Below are 25,511 nucleotides of genomic sequence, written 5' to 3' on the forward strand. Positions count from 1 at the left end.
GAAGTTACTTCTTGTTTGCCTCAGTTTCTCCATCAGAATAGTGGGAATGGCAATAATACCTATCTTTTAGGGCAGCTGTGAGGAATACATGAGTTAATAATGTGTGCTAAAGCTGAGAACAATACCTGGCACATAGTAAGTGCTGTATAAGTATTTGTTCTTATTTTATTATTCCTAAAGAGGTGAACACTTTGTTCCTGGTGACCAGAATAAAAAGCAGTAAACCTTATATCTGTGGATGAGGTGCAGACATAAACCACCCTTTATTGAGCCCTAATACATTCCAGATGTTTAGATTAATATCAATTTAGATTAATGTAATTTACATAAAATACTTTATATATTACATATCATATCTAATGTGAGTATAATTTAGATTAATACAATGCTAGTGCCTATGGTGATTCTTCGGAATACATAATTATTGCCCCCAAGCTTGAGAGAGAGAAACTGGGACTCAGGGCTCTTTAGTGACTTGTTCGAGGTCATGCAGTTAGTCAAGTGATGGTGCTGAGATGCTAAGGCTTATTGTATTTCCACTCCTCAAAGCTGTTTGAGCTGTCAATCATCTATGCTGTCCACCTTAGTGCATGGATCAGGAAATAGAGGTCCAAAGGGAAGAAGAAGAACTTACTTGCCCAAGATGTCACAATGAGCAATTGAAAGATCTGAGATTATAATGCTGGCCTCTTGATTCTCAGCTCAGTGTTCTTGACAATACAGAAAACACAGGTGTCCTATAAGTCTTCATCAAATGGATCCTGAGTTTTACGTCCCAGGGGAATCACTTTCCAGACACTGAACCTGCCAGCAGTGAGGTGGAGAAATGATCTCCTTACAGTGCCAACCTGTATGGCTGGTGAGGGGGATTTGATGACTTTCTGTAGGAGCTTCCAATTCCCACTCATCGCAGTCCCCAGTTCTTCACCTTCTCATCATCTAGGGTCACCGTTCTTTCAGTCTAGGATATTGAACAGTTTTCTCTGTGACCAGATCTTGCTGCACTGTGGCTTATTTTCCCCAGCTCAGCCCCTTAAGGAGGTGTGGGGCTTTCCTTCTTCTGTGGCTTCCTATCTTTTAGACTCACTTTCCTTCTGGTATGTAGGGTTGGGCTTTGCCAATTGATGAAAGAAAGACTAGAGATAGCCCCATCTTGGGAGCTTTGGGTATTTCCTACTTGAGATGGGAAAATTTAGGGCTATGAAGACATGTCCCCCCACTCCGCAGTTATAAAGACTGTATTTTCCTGTACCAAGCAAATGGGATAATGGTTGCAAGTAATCAAATAATTCAAGAAAAAAGGAAACCATTCTTGTCTACTCAGATGGATATTTGGAGACCTGAATTATCTAGCCATTTTTCTCAATCTGCAAATGTATCACTTATTGTCACGATAGCTAAATCTGATGTGAAATAAGAACATGCCTATTTATTTTCTTACAACATAAGAAAAGTCATAACAAAGGGAATATCATGCTTTTATCTGAGTTTTGTGATTGCTTAGAAGCCAGGAGCCAGTAGGGACATTGGAGAGAGATTGAAGCCAGTGATTTGGCAAGCTTTCTTTTAGAGAATGGAATTCTCAGCCATATAATATCTTAAATGAAACTTCAATGTATAAAATAGATTAAAGTGCAGGTGCTTTGGTGGATGGTGGGGGCCAGCAGCCTCACTTGCTCAGTACCCTCCTTCTTCATTACACAGTGCCTGCTATAGAACCCCCAGACTTCTGTGAACACAGTTTGAAAATTACTGATCTAGTTTAATGCACTTAAGGGACAGATGCAGAAATGAAGGCACGGAGAGTTTATTCAAGGTAGAGTCCGTTCAGACTGAAGGTTGGAACTCCTCCTTCTCAGTACAGTGCTCTTCCAAGATAAGGTTGGACTTTGTGCTGGTCATCTACTGCCATGTAACAAACTACCCCCAAAATCTAATGACTTAAAGAGCAACAGTTATTTATTTTTCTCATGTGTCTTCACTTTGGGCAGAGCTTAAAGGGAATGACTTATTTCTATTCTGCGATGTCAGTGGTCTCAGCTGAGGTATCTTGATTGGCTGAAAGTAGAATGGCTGGGGGCTGGTGGGACATTTCTTTCTCTTTATGTAGTCTCAGAGGCTCTCCTGTGATCTCTCCAGCATGGTAGCCTCAGGGAAATTGGGCTTCCTCTATGGAGACTGAGGGTTCTAAGAGAGTTATGGACAGAGCTGAGAGGCTTCTTAGGTTTTTCCCCAGCTTGGAAAGTCCCAGAACATAATTCCTACCACACTCTGTTCACACAGGGCCAGCCCTGACTCAGTGTGGAAGGGCACTCCACAAGGGCCTGAATACTAGGAAGTGCAGATCACTGGGCAGCCATCTTGGGTACTGGCTATATGATTTCCTTGCTTTGGGTATGACCTTACTAAATAGACTCTGATGTGATTCTGTCTCTTCTGAAATAGAGGAGACAGAAGTTTGGTGTTGCTTAGATCACAGGACATTATCATAGGGAAGAGTGGTAGACTAGTCCTAGGAAGCCACAGAGAGCTGATCCAATACCCCCACCCACCACCCGCCGACCAAAAAAAAAAAATCATAATTATAAGGAAGCTAGTTTTGGCTGACCATAAGGAAGAACTTTGAAACAACTACAACAGCCAACATGAAACTTGGCTTCCTCTGTGTGAGGCCATGAGCTCCCCTATTATAGAAGAGGTCTCTCTTGTTTCTTCTACTACTGGAAATATCTGATTCTCAGCGAAGATGATTAGTAGAGGAACTTGCATCTCCTTGAGCTTAGGGATGCTGAAATAATATGTGCATTTCTAAGAATCAAGATTTCATTAAAAATCTAATTCTTGTTTGTTTGTCTTTTCTTTTTCCCCCATTTTGGACATTTCCTTCATCTGACTGCCCATCAATATATAGAAGAAATGCTTATTCCTACTCCTATTACTTGTAAGTATCGAGCTGGTGTTAACTTTGCTTCGTGCCCTGTAAGGGAACCTGTAGCATGCATTTCCTGCACCAACCAAGTGTCTGTTAGTTTCTCATTTTCACTTCTGTCTAAGCTGTCTGTAGCCTTAAAGTTTTTATTTTGCATAAATATGTTCCATTTGAAAGTGTACTGTCATTGTTCAAGTTCGTTATGTTTCTGCCATCTTGGATTTTTTTCCTCTTATTTTTAGAGATGTGAAGGGCTGTTTCTCCTTTGTGAGTGCAATTTTCTAGTTAGGAATCCCTGAATTCCATCAAGCAGGGGACCAAATCCTGCTGTAGGACTTGCACACATAAGACAGAATCATAGTCTTAGCAACTTCTGAATCCATTTGTTTTTACCTGGAGAATGGGTAGCCCTGGGGGCTCAAAGTTTAGAAAGGAATTCATTGGCTGTTTCTGCTATTTCAGAAAATCTGCAGGGATTCATTACTTTATCTAGAACCAGCCTCACAGGTGAAAGAAACATCCAGTGTCTTTGCTTTGGGCTGGGATTATGTGTTTGGTGTTTAGCATTATTTATCTTATGTTATCAATGCATTTTGTTGGAAGTTATAGATGGGTGCTTGCTTATCCATTTTTTTGCACTTGCTAAAAAATAGTGATTATTTTCCTTATTAATAAAACAGAGGGCCAGGTGTGGTGGCTCACGCCTATAATCCCAGCACTTTGGAGGCCAAGAGGGTGGATCACCTGATGTCAGGAATTCAAGACCAGCCTGGTCAACATGGTGAAACCCCGTCTCTACTAAAAATACAAAAATGAGCTGGGTGTGATGGCAGGTGCCTGTAGTCCCAGCTACTCAGGAGGCTAAGGCAGGAGAATTGCTTGAACCCAGGGGTGGAGGTTACAGTAAGCCAAAATCGTACCATTGCCCTCCAGCCTAGGCAACAAGAGCAAAACTCTGTCTCAAAATAATAATAACAATAATAATAAATAACAACAACAGAGATTCTCAAAACATAAGAGCAAAGGAGAACAACTCTGTACAATAGATCCTTGGTGATAAAAAGTTAGAAGGCCCCTGAACTAGTCCCACATTCCTAATATGCACTTTCTATTTTTGGAAATTGAGAGGTTGTAGGGACTTTAGAAAGAGACTGAAGGATGTGAATTCATGGCACATCCAGCTAGCAAAAGAGTGGGATTAAAACAGGTAATGCCTGGCTTCCAGTAAAGTGTATTACTTATCACTCCGTGTCTTCCCTCACCTCTGGCAAACTCAGCTTTATGAGAGAGGCTGTGCCTAACAGCATTACCTGCTGAAGACTTCACAGATAAAGATGGAGCCAGCAAAAGGCTGCCCCATCCCCTCTGCTCAGTGTTGGGTTCACAGGTCTTTAGGACGGGTACTACCATCCTCATGTTATATGGGAACAAATGGACCCCCATCACCAATACTGGAAGTACCAGATCACTTATGCCATGTGTTTATTAATTCATCCCACAAACATGCTTTGAACATGCACATTATGTTTCAGATGGTCTGGATGAAGAAATGACTAGAACCCAGAGGTTCAGTCTCACAGTATGCAAACCTATCTAAGAGACTAGCATAACATCACCTATTAGAAACGTCAGCTGAGAGACGCCTCTACATACTGTGGTACAGGAGCTCTTAGTTGAGTGACAAATTTTTTATATTGCAGGGGATAGTTATCAGTGTATTCAGAGATGGCTTTACACATTACTGAAAAAATTAAAGTTCTGATTAGAGGAAACTGCATCTGCAAAGGAACGGAGGTACAAAACAATATGGTGTGTCATTGCTATGGTGGAAGGAGAATGAGCCTTAGGAGTGATGCAGCTCTGGGCTCATGTCCTGCCTCTATCATGCACTGGTTATAGAGCCATGAGCAAATTTTCTAAACCTTTTGATTCTCTTTTCTCTTAATTATAAAATGAGGATAATAGTGCCTGACTCACAGAGTTGTTGTGAAGAGGAGATGAGATGATTTTGTAAAGTGCCTGGCACAAAGTTGACACTCGTGAAATATTAGTTTTGTTTATTTCCCCTTTCAGAAACCACAGAGTTCATGGCACAAATGGTAGTCCCTGAGAGCCCCTCTGTTCTTCCAGGGCCTCTTAGGTTATGCATGTTTCACAGCAGATGTGGGCATACAGGGACCCATCACCACCTCTGGCATCTCACCCCCATCCTTCTATCAGCCAGTTTGCCTATCAGGGTCTTTGAATGCCCACTTTATATAGTGTTGTGTGCTGGGTGCTGGGGTGGAATCCAAGATGAGCAGTATGAGAGGACAGAGGATGGATCTGCACATACTTGCAGTTGAAGGTCCAATGATTTACAGGCCTTTCAGTTGGTGCAGACATGAAGTTCTGTGCCACAGGTCCCAGAGCAGGAAGCTCATACCAGTAGCAGGATGCAGAAGCATCTGGATAGGACACAGGGTTTCCATAATTATCTTCATTTTATATTCACCAACCTCAGGGCCCCCATGAGGGTCATATATTGTATGCCACTGCAAATAGCCTGCCTTCTATAGAGAAACCTTAGGTGGTTAGATTTTTTCTTAAGCACCGTCTTCCCTTCCCAACTACCACCAAGCACTTGTGAGAGATGAACCAGTTCCTAGACTTAAAGGGATTGAACAGGTAATATATGTTTAATCATTTATACAGGAGAGGAAAATAGGAAACCACCACCACATGCCAAGTATTTTGCACACACATTTGCTCACCGAGTCCTTTGAATAGCCTAGTTCAGTAGGTACCATTATCCCTATTTAATGGGAGAGAAATTGCTCTGAGAAGCTAAGTCATTCCCCCAAAGCTACCCAGAAGTAGATGGGAGGGAGAACAGATTATCCTGGAAATAGAGACCTCTTGGGGTGAGAAATGGTCATGAGTCATATGCGTATGACTCTAGATATATTGCAATGAGAATGCTGGTGGAGCTCCCGAGCAAAAACATCCCTTGGGAACTTGGAAATGCAGAAGTGAAGTCTAGATGGGACGTGGATGTTTGGAACCTTCCCCTGAGAGGTGGCAGTTGAGAGTGCCAGGTGAATGAAAGCAGGCCTGAAGAAAGAGGACAAGAACAGAGGGCTAAGGGCCAGGAACTGACCAGGATTATAGAAATAGAAGAGGAGAGGAACTGGCAAAGCAGACAGACAGATAGGAGTAAAACATAAGGCCCAAGAGGAGAAGGTTTTTGCAGCAGGGGGAGTTAGTTGGCCATAGCAGATGATGGATGGGGTGGGCTTGGGCATGGCCTTGACATTTGGCCATCAGAAATCACTTGCACAGGCTTTAGGGATGAAGATTTAGGAGGAAGCCATCCTGCTTAGGGACCATGAGTAGGATCACCTTTTTTTGTAAAATGGAGGAGAAACATGATACTGGCCTCCGGAAGGATTAGAAAGTCCTGGGCAGAGATTTAGTTATAGTGCAGGAGCCTGGGCAGAAGGAAGGGGCTGAAGATGCTGGAGGCAGAGGCTATGGACGGGAAGGTCTGGAGGCTAGGTGTTTGGTCACAGGCAACAGTGTAGGAGAGGAGGAGGGACAGGCCTCGGAGACCATAGGATTGAGAGAGGCATGGAGATAAGGAAGAGGAAACAGAAAGGAAAGGATGTCCCCCTATGTGCTAGTATATACCCCGAGGGGGAGCCTTGGAGCCTCACTCCTCAGTGTGTGGACCATGGACCAGCAGCATCAGCATCACCTGGGAGCTTGTCAGAGATCTAGCATCAAGGGCCCCAGCCCAGACCCCTGAATCAGAATCTGCATCATAACAAGGTCCCAGGTGATTCATATACATGTTAGAGAATCCCTGACTTAACTGGAGTCTCACTCGTCTTATCTATAAAATAGGAAAAGTAATACCCTCCTCATAGGTATTAGGGGCCCCTGGTCCTTTTAATGAATAAACACTGATTTCATTGAAGAGATTGGTTAGCCAAAGGGTGTCCTCTCTTCAACACACTTTGACTAACCAATCTCTTCAATGAAATCAGTGTTTATTCATTCCACAAATACTTGTGGAATGCCCTCTATATGCTAGGCATTGGACGAGGTTCTGGGTATATAGGAGTTAGCACAAGTAAAAATCCCTACACACGTGGAGCTTTTTTAGTAGAAGAGGTAGAAAATAAACAACATATATAACAAAAATAAATAGTATGTAGTGGTAAGAGCTAAGAAGAAAAAATAAACTAGGGAAAGAGGAGATAAAGTATGGTGGGGGAGGAGCAGAGGAATTCTATTTTTCCCCCAAAATAAAGAGGCCGTCAAGTGCTCTCCATCACTGAAAGTATCCCTACACAAGAACAGTGGTCCATAAATATTTTCCATAAGGAGCCAGACAGTAAATCTTTTCGGCTTTACAAGCCAATGTGTTCTGTGTCGCATCTATGCACCTCTGATGTTGTAGCATGAAGTCATAGCGATGTGTTTGAATCAGTGTGGCTGTGTTTCAATAAAACTTAATTTTAAAAAACCAAGCAGTGGGCCAGATTTGGCCCACAGGTCACAGTTTGCCAATTATTGCCCTAGAGTTTTGAGAGCAGGGAGAGGGTGAGGTTCAAGATTCATCCTGTTTTATTGAACTCCTGCTATGTACTTTACCCTGTGCCTGATACTGCAGGCACAAAAGTGAATAAGGCACACCCTATACCAGACTACAAAAGGGCAGAAGTTGAAAGGCATTACCAGTTGGTCCCTACTATATATACTCACCCAATGCTTATAACAAGCCCTGCAAAGTATATGTTATTTTGTTGATTTTATTTAGATGTTAAGACTGAAGTTTGAAGACTTGTCTATTGCTCACAGCCAGAATGCAGCAGGGTTAAGTTTGAGCTCAGGACCACATGGCCCACAAGCTCTACCCATTCTTCTTACTAAGCCCTGTTCTTTGGGAGATGGGGGCACTTCTGCCTGGACCATGTGCTTGGAGCACATCAGCCAGGTTGCAGAAGAGCCAGGTACCAAATGTACCTGTCTGCCTGTAGGGCCTCGTTTCTGTGCATGGCCATCAGTGCCCTGCTAGGGATAAGAAGTGGTAGCTATTCCGGGCTGGCAAGGAGGCTGTTGGGGCAGTCCTGTCTCTGCTGTCCTGGGGATTGGCCACGTGATGTGGCTGGTCTTCCAAGCAGTGCTGTGCACAGGCAACATGCTGAGATGAGTCAGAACTGAGGGCACTGAGCTGCTGCATCAGAGGTAGCCAAGGGGTTAGAGCAAGAGGTTGCAAAAGGGGTGTTAATGACCAGGATAAGTAATAGCCCAGTAAAAATCGAGCTATGGAACAGAGGGACTTGGGAACCCAGGGACACAGGATAGTTAAAGATAAGGCCCATTATTTTCTCTCCAGTGCACACACACACAAATGTGAATAATGTGGGTTTAGGTGTCAGGCCTATTTCACAATTCTAGATTTGCCTCTCCTGTGAGATTGTTTCCACCTGGAACATTCATAGAACCACTCTGAGCCTCAGTTTCTTCATCTGGAAAATCGTGATAACAGCGGTGACTTCCCAGTGTTTTGGTGAAGGGCAGTGAGAGAGTGTACATGTAGAGTGGCTGGCACACAGTAGGTATTTTATAAATAGCAGCTACTATTCCTCACATTCTGAGCTGACAAAAATGCTTCTCTGGGATCCCTTTTTGCCTTTCTGTAGTAAAGCAGACCCCAACAACTTCAATTGTTCAGTGTTTGCCTTTTTAAAGGATATTAAGAGTTGGCATGTGTCCACAGGTTAATTTACCTCAAGGTGTGTGATGGGCACAGTAATTGTTTTGAACAGAGGTATTTTAGTGTAGTAGTTCTTGAGAAAGCGCGAAGATGTTTACCAATTGTTCTGGCTGAGAGAGAGCACGTAACTACTTCACTTAGCCTTGGACAAATGCCTTGTGCAGGTGTCTCCAAGGCGGAAAACCGTGACCTGGGCTGGTTTCTGTCTGCAGATACTCCGTGGGACTCCTGGGCTTTTCTATAGCCTTCCAATTTCCTCCATCTCAATATATTCAAATCCTACGTCATTCTTCAAAGTCCAGATCAAACACTGCCTTCTACAAGAAGTCTCCCATGATTCTCTCCACCTGTGAGAATGGCACCTTTCTCTGAACTGCAGTTGCTTTATATTATGGGCAGGAGCAAATGTGTGTTAAGGATGTTGCTTGCTCATTAGAGTGTTCTCCATGGAACTCCTAACACATACAGTGAACCCCAGTAAGTGCCTGTGTAATGAGTGAAGGAACAAGATGAATTTAAAAGACATACACCTAAAGTCAACAGGGTGGTACTCTGTTCTTGAAAAGAAAAAAAAAATGACATCAATTTTTAGATAACTCTAGACCTTGTACCTTCCTTGCTTCTGTGACTTTAAGGCCATTTTTACTTCTATTTTTGCATCTGTGTGACCTGGACAAGTCACTCAACTTTTTCTGAATCTCAGTTGCCTGGTATGTAAAACAGAGATTAAAAAATGCAAACTGTACAGAAGAAGTCTCACAAAGATTCAATGGACGTAATGTAAAATGCCTAGCACATAGTAGGGCCTCATCAAAATAAGAGACTGCTCCTTTCTTCAAAGGCATATGCTTTTCACATCATCAGCTGCTGTGAAGCAGATATCATTGCTTCAATATATTTAAACAGGCATTTTAAAATGATTCCATCAAGAAATACTCAAAAGTTATTTAATGTAATTTATCAGCCACTTTGAATAAAAATGAAGAAAAAATAGGAATAGAAGAAAACCATTTAAAGATGCTAAATATCAATTACCAGCAAATATCAAATAATCTACAGCAAACATGTTGATAGGTGAAAATCTAAGACATTTTCAGTCAAGACTAAAGTGGTTACTAGCAGTGTTGCTGTTCAGCCAAGAGGAGACCCTTGGTGGGAATTCTGATTCCTGAGTGTCACCCCCAGTTCTGCTCAGTCTCTTTAAAAGCATGGTCTGGGGATCTGCATTTTAACAAGTATCTCAGATTCTTATTTTTCCTGCTGACTTTGAGAACGACTCTCATGACATCCTCACACCACTCTGATTTAACTGTCCCTTTAATAATGTTTATCCCTGCAGTGCTTTCTTCCTGGAATTCTTCCTATCCCCCTTGTGTGCCCAGAAAATTCCAGTATCCTTATAAAGGGAGTATCATTGTTCTGTACTTTGGAGGCCCCCTCCAATTTCCACAGAGTATGTCCATAGTGCTGGGCTCATATCTTTGTCGTTGCATTTATCTTTTGTTCCTTCACCCATTGACTGACTAATTCATGATCCCTTCCCAGGTTATCCTGCCCTTGGCATCTTTGTATGTCGGTCTCCATGTAGAGAGAACTATGTACTACTCATCATTCATTTCCCAATGACTAGATCAGTGCCCAGGACAAATCAGGCATCATAACATTGTGTTGATTAGATGAATGAACGAACATACGTGAGTGGTTATATGTGTGGAGTTGATACCCTTCCAATCTTGTTTTGTCTCTCATTGAGTTATAGTATTCCATTCTCTAGAAGTTTGTTAATATCCATGTTCACTTATTTTGGCCGATGGTGATGATAGAGCTTTCAGATCATCTATTTTGTAGTCTTATATGGGTTTATGGATTTTAAGTTTAGAAATGTTTCATTGGTACTTGCATGACACAATTATAAATGTGTAAAATTAATGACCGCTATTACAGTGAGATATTAATAGATATAAATGCGCTGGGCTAGACCATGTGTATGGATAGATTTAGATAGGGATTGCAACCGAACGGATGCTTTATTGTTTACTCTATTGAATTGGAGTCTAAATGCATCAATCATGCATACCAAGTAGAGCAAATCTATAAGTCAGAGGCTCTGTCACTTTAATCAGGAAAAATACAAATTTTCCCTCCAAAGGTGGCAAAAGATGTTTATACTTCAGTTATAAGTGTATACCTAAGTTTAAATTTTACTTTGTTGGTGCAAAAGTAATTGTGGTAGTTACTATTTTAAAAAGGTAAAATGTACCTTGAATGGCAAAAACCGCAATTACTTTTGCACCAACCTAATAATACCAACCAGGTGTTAGTGATGTCTTGAGGCTTAGAAAAGACTGTCTGCGACTCTTAATGCTTCTACCTCATAAACATACTTGAACTTTATAAAGAAGGTTAATGAGAGTATGGAGATTCCCTGCTAACAGAAAGGAGTACCCTACTGAAGTGTGGTTAGAAAGAAAATTCCTGTGGAGGACACTGTGATGCGCTCCTCACATCCCCCTTCAAGAATGAGGGGGCCAGGTGTGGTGGCTTATGCCTGTAATTCCAGCACTTTGGGAGGCCCAGGTGGGTGGATTACCTGAGGTCAGGAGTTTGAGACCAGCCTGGTTAACATGGTGAAACCCCATTTCTACTAAAAATACAAAAAATTAGCCTGGCATGGTGGTGCATGCCTGTAATCCCAGCTACTTGGGAGGCTAAGGCAGGAGAATCGCTTGAACTCGGGAGGTGGAGATTGCAGTGAGCTGAGGTCATGCTATCGCACTCCAGCTTGAGCAACAAGAGCGAAACTCCGTCTAAAAAAAAAAAAAAAAAAAAAAAAAGAATGAGGGACTTCGCATTCACTACAACTGATGCTGGCAGATGCCTGTGAAAGAATGATCACCCAAGGAAAAGCTTTTTAGAGTTTTTGTATTATCAGTGAGCAACAAAGTAATGACCCCAATCAGTTGGTATGTAAAGTGTTCATAGGCAATGAAGAGTGCATTTCACGGGAGGAAAGTCCACTTGTTTGTGACACTAACAGCCTCCTTCAGAACTTGCCCTTTGGAGCTGCCTCACCCAAAGTCATCTACTCACTGGTTGACACAGGGTGTAAAAGCCACCCCAGCTTCAGGGCTTCCCATGGGGTAGGCTTTAGACACTGCTACAACTGCATCACCGTTCAGCCTTTCCTCTGCCCACTCTTTCCCTTTCTTTTTCTCTTCCCTTCTTCTTTCCCCTTCCCTTCCTCCTCTTCCCCTTCTCTCCCCCTCCCTTTTTATCTACAGGTCAAGCTTCCCCAATACATCTCCTGCTTGTCAATGTCTCTCAGAGTCTGATTGATTTTCAGAGAACCCAGCTTGGGACTGTCCCATTGGCTTTTCTGGAGACAAGTGGGTTTCCCGCCCCTGAAATGCACTCTTCATAGCTTGTGAACACTTTGCATACCAACTGATTGTGGTTATTACTTTGTTGCCTGCTGATAATACATAAACTCTAAAATGTTTTTCCTTGGGCAGTCATTCATTCATAGGCATTTTCTATTTACCTGTGCTTGTGCTGGACCTGAGAGCCATGGACATCTTCATACATAGCTCCTGCTTGGGGGAGCTGAAGATGTATCACAGAGAAGACTGTAGCAATACCCTTTTGCTTATCCAGCCACAGAGAGAACCAGGGTCAGAAGTGCCCAGCCACAGTGCCCCCTTAGCAATATGACTCCAAGGCAGTATTGGGTTTACTTCTGAAAGCACTACCTTCAGCAAGCATCCCCAAAATGGGAATGACTCTTACAGCTAGCGCTGTAGCAAAGATGGGATTCTGCGATGCACAAACTGGAAAATGTCTTGCTAAGTGTTTCAAAATAGTGCTCTTAATGGAAGGAAATGCTTTAGTTAAGCCCCACAATGTTGATGATGATGATAATGATTGCATTTTGTTTGTTTTTAGGGCTTTATCTCTTCCAAAGTGCTTTCCCACTTATTAGCTAGTTGTCTAGTTAAGCTTGGAGGTATTTCGGAAGTCATTGTTAGATAGATGACTGTGCCAAGCAGGAAAAAGCCCCAAGTTTCCTGGTTCCACAGTTTTAGGTAATTCACTTAATTCCATCTCAACTTCAGTTTCTCATCTGTAAAATGGGAGTCATAACACCTACATTTTAGAATAGCTCTGATGTTTAAGTGTCATATTATTTCATTCATAAGCATTTGCTGAGCAATTCCATTGTGCTAAGGAGAGAAAATTGTTGAGTCTTTAGTAAGAAATACTCTCTCAAGGAGCTCACAGCTTAAAAGGATCTTGAGCCTGTTAACGTTACAAAATAATGTTAGAAGTGCATGAAAAGAAGAGCAGTGAAGACATAACAAAGGGGAGAAGTCCCTGATTCTCCTTTGAGGGAAGATACCATGGGTTAACGGGTCCAGTAAAGTTTTTGGTATAAAGTAGATGCAAGATGTTGCCTTAAAGAAACGACACATTCGGCCAGGCGCGGTGGCTCATGCCTGTAATTCCAGCACTTTGGGAGGCCCAGGCAGGTGGATTACCTGAGGTCAGGAGTTTGAGACCAGCCTGGTTAACATGGTGAGACCCCATCTCTACTAAAAATGTAAAAATTAGCTGGATGGTGTGGTCCCAGATACTCAGGAGGCTGAGGCAGGGGAATCGCTTGAACCCGGGAGGCAGGGTTTGTAGTGAGCCAAGATCGCGCCACTGTACTCCAGCCTGGGTGACACAGTGAGATTTTGTCTCAAAAATAAAAAGACGCATTCATTCACTTTTCTCCTTGGCCTCATAACATTGAAAAACACACACACGCACACACACAGAAACACACTATTTTTCATTACTTAATTTGATAGCATGCTAGGAAAAAAACTTTAAAAGGCAAAGAAGAGGAAGAAAGGAATGGGATAGAGAGGGAAAGAAAAGGGCAGGGAGAAAGTTTGAGTCCTATTTATACTACTTAGTATCTGTGAATCCTAAACCCTCTGAGGTTCAGTTTTCTCATCTGTAAAGTGGGAATTATAGTGTTCAATTCATGGGATTATCCTAAGAAATTAATACAGTGTACGTGCCAGGGGAATTATTGTCATTTATGAAATTATAGAGCTAGGCTAGAACAAAGCAGTGGTTTGATAAATCAGAGGGAGGTGGGTGGGGGAGGGAGGGAGAGAGAGAAAGAGAGAGAGAGAGAGGGGAGAGATCAATTTTAACTACCAGATATAGGTTATGTAGAAGAAGAATTTGAAAATAGAATGAAGTAGGAGGATTTTAGATGGTGGTCCTTAAACTTCACAGATTTTCCGCTCCAAGTGGTTGGGTAAGACAACCCTCCTCCTGGCATCCATCCATGGTGATATCAACAAGAAAGAAAAGAGATAACTAATGATTTTGGCCAGAACTACAAAGGAAGACGATGTCATTTTTATATGAGAAGACTTTGTAGACCGGTGGGCAGAAAAAGAGCTGGGGTTGAATGGGGTCGGGGGAGTGTGCTACCATGGCCATTTCCAAATACAGGGGCTGGGGGACAGGTTTTTTTTTTTTTTTTTTTTTTTTTTTTTTTTTTGAGATGTGGCTGGCAACACCTTCCTTTAAAAAGGCAAGGTTGTCAGAATTTGAGAGGGGCCACCATATTCTGAACAGTGCCATTAGAAATGTTGCCTTTCTGGGAACAGAGCTTAGAGGAGTTGGTGTATTTTGGGGAGGGCACTCAGCTAGGGAGGAGACCCCAAGCCACAGTCTTTATTATAAAGAGAGGTTGGAGAACTGACTTAACTGGTCTGGGGTAGTGCCCAGACATTTTAAAGTTCCCCAGGTTATTCTAATCTGAAACCATAGTTGAGAACCACCCATCTGGAAGGGCTTGAGAATCCAGGGCTATCAAATAAAGACATTTGAAAGAGCATCATGAAGCATTAGCCTGGCCATTTAGTCCAGAACCTTAGTTGAGAGTTTGGTCCCATAGGATCATCAGATACACACGATTTTGAGTATGATGATGGAACCTGAGTTTGGAAAGCAAAATCTATAGAAGACAAGATGCTATTTAGTGGCATCATTTCCTTTTTTAGGTATTGAGGTAGACAATCCTTGGACTGTTCATAAATGTACAGAGGTCATTTAATAAAGGGCAAAAATGCCCTGAGCACATACATATTGAAATAGTATCTATTGCAACAATCACTACTCATTATGGTTTTGGAGGCATTATGAGGAGTAAAGTCTCCTCCACCATGATTATCTCATGAGAAGTGTGTGTTCAGAAGCCTTTCTTTATCCCTGAAGCCTCAAGGGACTCAGTGCTTCCGCTGATGAAATCTCTTTCTTAACAGAATAAAAGAACATTGGCTGAGTTACTTTCTGGAGCAGTTTTTTATTCTAAGGGCTTTGAACCACTGTGAACATTGTAAGAGGGTGGGAATTGGTGGGTATACTACAATCACCCATGTTTTTTTAAGTGGAAGAATAGAAAGAGTAGTGTGGTCAAAACCCTGCTTTTAATGAAATACTTGATTTTTGTAAAGAGTATAAATATCATTTTATTAATGTTGTAAACCAAATTGAGCCTCGAGACTAAAGAAGGCTTCTTCTGTTTGGGAAAACAGCTTAGCAACAATGGACTTTTTCAGAAATGGAGAAGAGCTAAGTCTTTATACTTTATTTCATTCTTCCTTCCCTATACCAATTTTGATTTGGGAATCTACCAGATGAGAACTTTTGGTGAAAAATCTAAGCTCATCTCTGGTTGGTAGGGGATTTCATGTTATTTTTTCTTATCTTTCCTTTATACAGCAGAGCTACCATGAAAGCGTGGGATCTAAGGTTTTTCCAGATCTGTGGCTGATTCGAAGTATACGCATTGACTGTTTTACTCTGATGTTTTCCAGCCATGTAGGCAAGGGGCAATTTGGTCAAAAATTGTACTTCTGTAATCTCATCTTCCATGACTTAAGGGCGCTAAACAGTGCTTTTGCCTTAGCTCTGAATGGTGAGGAAAAGAGGAAAAGAATAACCGACACCTGGAAGCAGCATTGTAGTGAAAAGAGCATGGACTGGATTGAGGCTTGAATCCTGGACTTTGTCGCTCACTAACTTAAATTCTCCGAGCCCCTGTTCTCTCATCTGTAACTTGGGGACAATAATACCAAATGTGGGCGGTAGCTGTGGGGATTTACCAGGACAGCATAAGATAATTGAATGCGTATATAACATCTGGTTTTTATATCTGGTGCATAGTAGGTGCTCAGTACCTTATAGTTATTATTAGTATATTTTATTTTATTTTTTTATTTTTATTTTGTTTTATTTTATTTTTTTTGAGACAGAGTCTCACTCTGTTGCCCAGGCTGGAGTGCAGTGGCACTGTCTCAGCTCACTGCAAGCTCCGCCTCCCGGGTTCACACCATTCTCCTGCCTTGGCCTCCTGAGTAGCTGGGACTACAGGTGCTGCTCCACTACACCCGGCTAATTTTTGTATTTTTAGTAGAGACGGGGTTTCACCATGGTCTTGATCTCCTGACCTTGTGATCCGCCCACCTCAGCCTCCCAAAGTGCTGGGATTACAGGTGTGAGCCACTGCGCCTGACCAGTATATTTTATGTTTTCTATTACTCTGTCTACTCCTGTTTTGTAGTTTACCAAGTACTTTCACATAAGTATTGTGTCAAGAAAAACTCTCTCAAAGTGTGTTTTTTCTCCACTCTCACACTACCACAGTCATCAACATGGAAGAGGATTTCTGTAACCAAATGTATAGGATGATTTCCCCACATATCAAGCCATAGACACCAGCTGGGTGTCCTGCAATTCAGTTCCTACCCGGAGATAGTGTCAGATCCCACGGGTTAGGGGCTCAGTCCCCATGACTGTTCCCATTCCCCAAGACACCAGTCACAAGCCTGGGCCTCTGAAATGTCTGACCAGCAGGCTTCAAGTTGGGGTTCCCACAACCCCTTCTTTGGGTTCAACTAATTTGCTAGAGCAGCTCACAGAACTCAGGGAAACATGTTTAATGGTCTGTTATAAAGCATATTACAAATAATACTGATGAAGAGACACATAAGGTGAGGTTTGGGGGAAGAGATGTGGAGCTTCCATATCTTCCCCGGGGCACCACCCTCCAGGAATCTCCATGCATTCAGCTATCTGGAAGTTCTCTCTTGAAACGCAGCCCTCTTGGGTTCTTAGGGGAGCTTCATAAAATCAGCATTCCTCCCCGCTGGTATGAAGTGGGACCCTCTCAGAGGAAGGTCTTAAGATCCACAGTGAGAAAAGCAGGGGAAGATGAGAGTCCTGCCTTGGGGCAGGTGAAAGGAAGGATGGAGAGAGGGTGTATCTCCTGAGGCCTTCCCCTGGACCCTAACACACCCAACATTATAGCAAAAGACTGTAACAAGGTATATGGTAGTTATAAACCAAGCACAGTGGACAAAAACCAATCTTAATATTTCATGACACCACAGGTATCTCACGAAGTCTTTGAGTCACTCCAATGAGGAAATATTTTAAATGTAAGGAAATGAAGTCTCACCACACTGAGCAGGGGCACAGGCCATATGAAGGAAGAAACCTGTGGAGAAAAAGAGGTGCTAATTACTAGTGCTGTGTTTTCATCATGAATTGGGGGTGGCTGTGGCAGGGATTCTGAAAGAGGCTACTTACTTTACATGACAGCAAAACTGGTAGGTACTACAGCCCCTGCCCCAGAGAGAAACACTTCACAGGTCTGAGTGCAGGGGAAAGATGGAGTGAAAGGGTCCAAAGTTAGTCCTTACCCTTTGCTCTAAATTAAAGTAGAAAAAATAAAAACCAACTGATGTGATTTGGCTCTGTGTCCCCACCCAAATCTCCTCTCAAATTGTAATCCCCATGTGTCGAGGGAGGAAATGGGTGGGAGGTGACTGGATCTTGGGGGCGATTCCCCCCACGCTATTCTCATGATACTGAGGGAGTTATTGTGAGATCTGATGGTTCTAAAAGTCGCAGTTTTGGCCGGGCACGGTGGCTCACATCTGTAATCCCAGCACTTTGGGAGGCCAAGGTGGGTGGATCACTTGAGATTAGGAATTTGAGAAATCCTGGCCAACATGATGAAACCTCATCACTACGAAAAATACAAAAATTAGCCAGGCATGGTGGCATGCACCTATGGTCCCAGCTACTTGGGAGGCTGAGGCATGAGAATCGCTTGAACCTGAGAGGTGGGGGTTGCAGTGAGCTGAGATCATGCCACTGCACTACAGCTTGGGTAACAGAGCAAGACTCTGTCTCAAAAAAAAAAAAAAGTGTCAGTGTCCCTTGCATGCTCTCTCTCCTGCCACCATGTAAGATGTGCCTTGCTTCCCCTTTGCTTTCTGTCATGATTGTAAGTTTCCTGAGACCTCTCCAGCCATGCAGAACCATGAGTCAATTAAACCCTTTTGTTTATAAATTACCCAGTCTCAGGTAGTATCCTTACAGCAGTATGAGAATGGACCACTATACCAATCAAATGAAAAATTCTACCAACTAGCCAGACACGGTGGCTCATGCCTGTAACCCCATCTCTTTGGGAGGCCAAGGTGGGTGGATCACCTGAGGTCAGGAGTTTGAGACCAGCCTGGCCAACATGGCGAAACCCCATCTCTACTAAAAATACAAAAATGAGCTGGGTGTGGTGGTGCATGCCTGTAATCTCAGCTACTCGGGAGGCTGAGGTAGGAGAATTGCTTGAACCCGGGAAGCGGAGAGATTGCGGTGAGCCGAGATCGCACCATTGCACTCATAGCCTGGGAGACAGAGTGAGACTCCATCTCAAAAAAAAAAAAAAAAAAACTCTACCAACTGTATCATTTCTTTAAATATACTCACTGTCCCTAAAACAGGAGCAAGATCATTCCCTGTCTCACAATTGGTATGAAATTTATCATCTGCATTGGAGAAATAGGAGCAAGATTAAAGAAAGGATAGAGTTGAGATCAAGTTCATTGTTTTTTAAATGGGCCTCTTGAGTCCTACTTAAACTTCATTGAGTAAATTTTTGTCTCTTAACGTTTTTGTTTATAATATCTTATAAAAAGGGTTGTACCTTGGAGAGAATTTTATTCCAATTTAGTTATACCAGACATACATAAAAAACTTTATTTAAAAACTATACCTAAATGATTGTGATATTTAACATAACAATGTTTCAGGTTATATTTTCTGGACATTTAAGGTTTAGAGGCTTTTCCCCATTCTTTCTTTTTATTAATGTATTTTTATTTGTATTTTTATTTTTTTGTAGAGAGTGTGTCACTATGTTGCCCAGGCTGGTCTTGAACTCCTGGCTTAGCAATCCTCCTGCCTCAGCTTCCCAAAGTGCTGGGATTACAGGCATGACCCATCACGACCTGCCTCCCTGTTCTTTCTTTGAAATAAATGTACAATGGCATTTTAGCTTGTTGATATCTGCAAGCTTGTTAATATCCTGCTGAGTTTCGACTAGGTTTGCATTGAATCAGTAGATCAATTTGGTGAGAAGTGACCTTTTAACAATACTGAGTCTTCCAGCCTAGGAACATGTATGTCTCTTCATTTGGTTAGATCTTCTTTGATTTCTTTCATCACCATTTTATAGTTTCTGTCATGTAGGTCCCATGTGTATTTTGGTGGATTTATATCTGAGTGTTTCTTTTTTGGGTGCTACTGTAAATTGTACTATTTATGAAAATTCAGATTCTATTTGTTCATTATAGATACACAGAAGTGAAACCGATTTTTGTATGCTGAAAAAAAATATATATATATATATATACCTTTTTTAAAAAGAAAATAGATACCTCAGATGGGGAAATAATTTCCGTACTCCAAAAAGGCTACTGCATGAACGATGTGTTAGGCTGACCCAGGCCAGGTGCTTAGCCGTGGCCAGTATGTGCTACATGTGAGTTCTCATCTGTCTTGCCTTGTCCTATTCTATATTGCTGTAAAAGCCAGGCTCCATCCAATTAATGGTAGTTACAGGACTCAGAACCGTGTGATAGTTAAGATGTCAAGGCCTGGCCTCAGGCAGCCCCAGGTTTGGATCTTGGCCCTGCCATATACTAGCTGTGTGATCTTCAGCATGTCTCTCATACCCTCCAGTCATCTTTTTCCTACGCTGCAAAATAGAGATAATACATGATAACATTGTAACTTGACCAGAGCCCGATGCCTGGCACCCAGCAAGCACTCAGTAAGCATTAGCTATTCTTGTTGTCTTTGAGGTTGTTAAGTTATAAGGAGCAAGACGCTAGGGAAGTCTAAAGAAGAACTCTCTAACAATCCTTATCTAACACTGGGTCAGGTTGAATGGGAAGTGGTGAGCCTCCTATCACAGAAGAATGGACCACCCCTATCTAGAAAGGCACGGGGGGAGTCAGGCCTCCCTGAGAGTTGCTCTGTGTGTTGAGATTATAACACCCTTCATACCCCACATGGCGTTATAAGCAGAACTAGTTCCCAGGTCTCCCCAGTCCTCTCAGATACTTGACCCACAGACACAAAGCGTTTGAAGCAGTAGGCAGAAATAGTATCCCTGAAAACACAAACACTGACCAGACTTATCTTTCCATCAGCGGCAGTTTATGATTGCACATTAAATTCAATTGCTTTTCTTTCGGAGGCTGGTGTAGGGGCCCGTCATCTCTAACCCAGTGCCATCCATTCTAGCTTTCCCCAGGAGCGCAGACAGACCAGCCGCCTTCCTAGTGTACACTAATTAATTTATCTCATGCTTGTGATTTTATGGCGCTTAAGTGCTGGAGCATTTCTGTTTATTCTTCTCCCTGCAAAGCACCTCACGTTGCATAAAGGCCATGAATCTCCATTGCAAACGCCGTCTGTCTTGGGCTGGAGAACAGCCCACCAGCTGTCTGTTGTCTTGCTGGCACTGCCTCTTACAGCCAGAGTAACACATCTATTAATTTATCCTTAATGACATTTTGACATTCCAATCAGTTCATCAGATGTTTCTTTTGCAAGACTTGTCCCGCACAGCCGGGCCAGGGTGCCAGGCCACTCTTGATGCATAATGCATGAGACAGTGCACCACTCAGTACCCTGTGACAGACAGATGCATCTCTTACTCTAAGACTGTATGTTCCTAATAGCCCTGGCTCCCAGAGTGATTCACACCAATGCCTTCAGAGTTTTCTTCTATGCTTCCAGCTTTCTGTGCTTTAGAGAAGCTGGTCAGTGCAAGGAGAGGGGCCTGGGCTCACAAACATAGATGCAACAGTGCTAATAGAAGGGAAAGTAAGGGTAAATCAACCCCTTGCTGTAGTCAGAGTTTAGAGAAGCGTTCATTCTAATTCAGGTGGAAGAAGGGCCTAGGGCAAACCTAACATCTTGAATCTTATCATTACTCTGCTACTACTTAGGAATTAGGAACATGAAGACACTCTGATAACAATAATGGATATCAAGGAAGAAAGGAAAATGATCCTTAATATCCTCAATCTCACATATGAACCATTCGCACATAGATATACTTCCTTATCGTTATAATCACAATGTAGACACATTTTTATTTTCTAGTATTTTTTAACTTAAGGTAATCCAGTTAGCATTTTTCCATGTCATTACACAGTTTTCATTTTTAATGGCCCCCCATCATTTTAATAGCTGCATAATATTCCATCCAGGGGATGCACTATAATTTACTGAACCCATTCCCTATTGTTAGACATTTACAAGGCTTTAACCAATCGCTTGCTATTAAAGAAAGGCAGCCAAGTTGGGTGAGGAGGAGAGCATGCTCTCAGCAGGCTCAAATCCCACCTGTTCCCCTTACCTGTTTTATAAGTTTAGGATTAACCCTTGTGGGCCCTGAATTCCTCATCTATAAAACAAAAGAAATAATCACTACCTTGTTAGTGTTGTGAAAATCAGAGCTATGTTTAAGATACGAAGCACATGGTAGTATCTGCTAAATGTTAAACTATTACATTTACCTAACTATGCCAGTAGTAGGTGCAATTCTGCCCCCCCCCCCAAAAAATCTGCAATATCTAGAGACATTTTTATTGACATACCTGGGAGTAGGAGGAACTACTGGCATCTAGAGGGTAGAAACCAAGGAGGATGCTACTAAGAATCCTACAGTGCACTAGGTAATTCCCCAACACACACATAGCGAATAATTATCTGGCCCAAAATACCAACAGTGCTGAGGTTGAAAAATCCTGGCATAGAGGAAGCTGTGTTTCCAGTGGTACCTACATGATACATGTATATTTTCCTTCTTATTCCTTAGGATAAAATTCTAGAAAAATGGGAATTGTGGATTAAAGGATAGATGGTCTTATGCCCATCTACAGTTTTGGGGTGGAGTGGGGGATGGATGTAATTTTGTGTGTGCGTGTGTGTGTGTGTGTGTGTGTGTGTGTGTGTTTTGAGACAGAGTCTCACTCTATCCCTCAGGCTGGAGTGCAGTGGCGTGATCTCAGCTCACTTCAACCTCCACCTCCCGGGTTCAAGCAATTCTTGTGCCTCAGCCTCCCAAGTAGCTGGGATTACAGGCACCCTCCATCATGCCTGGCTAATTTTTGTATTTTAGTAGAGATGGGGTTTCGCCATGTTGGCCAGGCTGGTTTCGAACTGCTGTCCTCAGGTGATCCACCTGCCTCAGCCTCCTAAAATGCTGGGATTACAGGCATGAGCCACTGTGCCCAGCCTGGATGTAATGTTTGAGGTGACTGATGAAGAAAAGATGGAAGATAAATGGTATGTGATCCCCTCTGGGGCAGAGGATGACATTCCATGGACCAGTGGTTCTCAAAATATAGAACCCAGCATCTCCTAGGAACTTGGAAATGCAAAGTTTTTGCACTTACCCCAGATTTACCAAATCAAAAACTCTGATGATGGAGACCAACAATGCCGCTTACCAAGGTGATTCTGATGCACACTCAAGTCTGAGAATCATTGCCATGCACTACCTGCAATAGAAAGCCAAGTTATAGAATAGTAAGTAGGACCCTGCTTAAGTACAGAAATTTGGTGCAGAAATTGACGAGAAGGGTCAAGCCTTAGACATGGGGAAGCTCACATATGGGACAGGGCAACCATAAAGGAACAGAAAGTGTCACTCAGTTCATTCATTCATTCCATAAACATGTTTAAAGCTTTTACAACATTGTGGCAAGTGCTAAGCTATGTGCTAAAGGAAATACAAATATAATATACAAATATGTATATTTTGTACATTGATTACAATGAAAAGTGATGACAGAAGATAGGCAAATGACTGGGATATAAAACAGAAGGAAGGCCTGCCCTGTCAGGGAGAGATCAGAAAAGGCTTCCTGGAAGAAGTGATGATTTGAATGGGATTTGAAGGACTTGTGATCATCTCTTAATACATTAATTCAACAAGTCTTTACAGGATACCTGCTTGTTCCAAAAATCTATGTAAGCCCCTGGGGAATTGGTAGTGAACAAGGCCAACAAAGTTGTTATCCTTGTGGTTATAATCTAGCAGGGCAATAGCCCTGTGAGTTGGCAATTCAGCAAGAAGGAAATGTTTCTAGTTGGCAACTGAACGTCTAAGATGGGGTCGGGGTGAGAGGAGGCAGTTGTGAGTTGGTGAGAGGGAGATCACCCTGGAGTCCTGGTTTGAGATCTGAGATCACATGTGGACATGTGAGTGTGGAATGGAGAAGGAGGTTCACTCAACTGTAGGGAAATAGCCACAGAGCCTCAGCAACCAGGAGATACTGCTTGGAAGAGGTTGCTTGGGATAAAGCTTGAAGAATTCATGGTCATCATCTATCCACATACAGGCTGTGTTGGGATATAGCAGACAGACCGAGGAGGAGCATCCAAAGGGTGAGGCCTTCAGGAGACAGAGTTTAGCTCGGCCTCAGCTCAGCAAGGAATGACCCTATATAGGGAAGTGCAGTCCTGGTAAGGAGCTACCCATATAGGTGATGAGTTTGGGTTGCTGGAATTTGGCAGTCAGGGGCTGGATATCCTCTGGCTGGGGCTGCTGCAAGAAGTCTCCTAGCTAGGGTGGGAAAATGACTGGTAAGGCCTTTCCAGCCTGGAGAATCCAAGATTCTACAACTTTTAATCATGTGAAACTGAAGGTCAAAGCATGAATGGGGAAGAGCATCTGCCCCACTGTCTGGTTTGGTTTTGGGTTGTATGAGCCGGATATGGATAGAGCAAGATGAAACTACTGAGAGGAAAAATTAGTCACCTTGTTTCCCTGGAGTGCTCATCTCAGAAAGCAGATCAAACATAAAATTAAAAATTAAAGCAAGGAAAAAGTCATGCAGATTGCTGGGGCAAGGAAGGAGGAGAAGGATAAAAAAGAACTAGCCCTTGTTTATATCTTTATATGCCAAAGACCATGCTAGGGAACTATCATCATTTGTCATTTCTAATCATCACAGTAACTCTGCAAATTAGGGTATGTTAAATTCTATTCTATAGACGAGGAAACTGAGTCTCACAGAGTCATAGAAATGGAGACATGATCACTTTTACACTGCTGTTTGGAGCCAAGTCAGTCCAGAGTCAGAGCCCATAGTATTTCTGCAACACCAAGAACAGAGGGGCCATCTCCCCAACCCAGGGGTTCAGAGCTCAGACAGCATTCATTCAGGGCAGCTCCCATTGTCTGAACCATGAATTCTGGTCACACTCTGCTTTGAAGCACTTTTTTCCTTCTTATCACCTATTATGTAACAAATGCTTATGTAGAGCTTATTTGGTAGGTGACAGATCCTAGTTAAGTACTTTGATATTTATAAGTTAGTATCTACCTCAAAGCATTGTTAAGAAAATTCATTATAATTATTCCTATTTGACGGATGAGGAAACTGAGTTATAGAGAGGTTTAGTAATTGCCCAAGGCTGTACAGCTAATAAATCGTGAAGCCAGGATTTCAACCTAAGCAGTCTGGCTCCAAAGTCAATGCTGCTCCTACTAGGCTCTGCTTTAGGGCCCAGGGACCAGTGTGGCCACATACCCAGAGGGAGGAGGGCCTCACCTGTGTTTCAGGCCTTCTGCTGCTCTGATTTCACTGCCAAATCCAGAGAACGGTCCAAAAATGTCTGACTACTGCCTAAGTGGAAAGAGTGTGATTGGTAGGAGAGCCCATCCAGGCCAGAGAGGTAGCCACAGGCAGAATAAAGAAGCAGAGATAGACAGGTAGCGGCACACACATGGACAGCAAGACAGCAAAGGGATGGAAGTAAAAGAGCAAGTCCTTTGGCCTTTCAGATTGTGATGACATCTGTTGCTGCTGCTGTTGCTGCTGCTGCTTCTGTACCTTTGCCGTGCTGGGGGATTCACAAGCCCTAGACGAGGGTGATGGGGCAGGAGGGAAAGGACGAACCAGCTATGCTCCAGAATTGGTACCCAGCAGAGGCAATGAGCAGACAGGATGCTCGTTGTCTGCAGGCCGTGAGTGGTGGTGAGTGAGAGCTTTCTGGCTGCAGGTGTCTGTGCACATGTGTGCATATGTGTGAGTGTGTGTTTGCCTGGGGAGAAAGGGAGGCAGCTGAGAAAGGGAGGCAGCTGAGAAAGGTTTGGGACAAGGGGAGATATGTGGTGGCCCTCTGCCTAAGCATGACATAACAGGGAATCTTAGAGAACACTTAGAAGCCTGACTGCCAGTGTTTGAATCCTAGCTCTGCCTCTGAAGGCCTGGGTGGCTTTCTACCGGTTACTTCAACTCTCTCTGCCTCAATGCTTTTATCTGTAAAACGGAACTGATAATACTCCTGGGCTCATAGTGTCACAACAGAATTAAAGAACTGAATAGCTTGTTTATGAAGGCCTTGAATAGTGGCTGGCATGGAATAAGTACTTTA

General features: G+C 42.8%; 1 protein-coding gene across 2 annotated transcripts in view; it reads left to right on the forward strand.

The window, feature by feature from the left end:
• PTPRT (protein tyrosine phosphatase, receptor type T) overlaps positions 1 to 25,511 on the forward strand; it is a 1,113,081-nt gene that overhangs the window by 958,543 nt on the left and 129,027 nt on the right. For both annotated transcript variants that reach the window (XM_025399269.1, XM_025399270.1), the window contains one exon: positions 2,912 to 2,941. In XM_025399269.1, the coding sequence (XP_025255054.1) occupies positions 2,912 to 2,941 (30 nt within the window). The remainder of the gene's footprint in view (positions 1 to 2,911; positions 2,942 to 25,511) is intronic.

This window comes from Theropithecus gelada, chromosome 10, assembly GCF_003255815.1.
Source record: "Theropithecus gelada isolate Dixy chromosome 10, Tgel_1.0, whole genome shotgun sequence".
Classification (NCBI taxonomy): domain Eukaryota; kingdom Metazoa; phylum Chordata; class Mammalia; order Primates; family Cercopithecidae; genus Theropithecus; species Theropithecus gelada.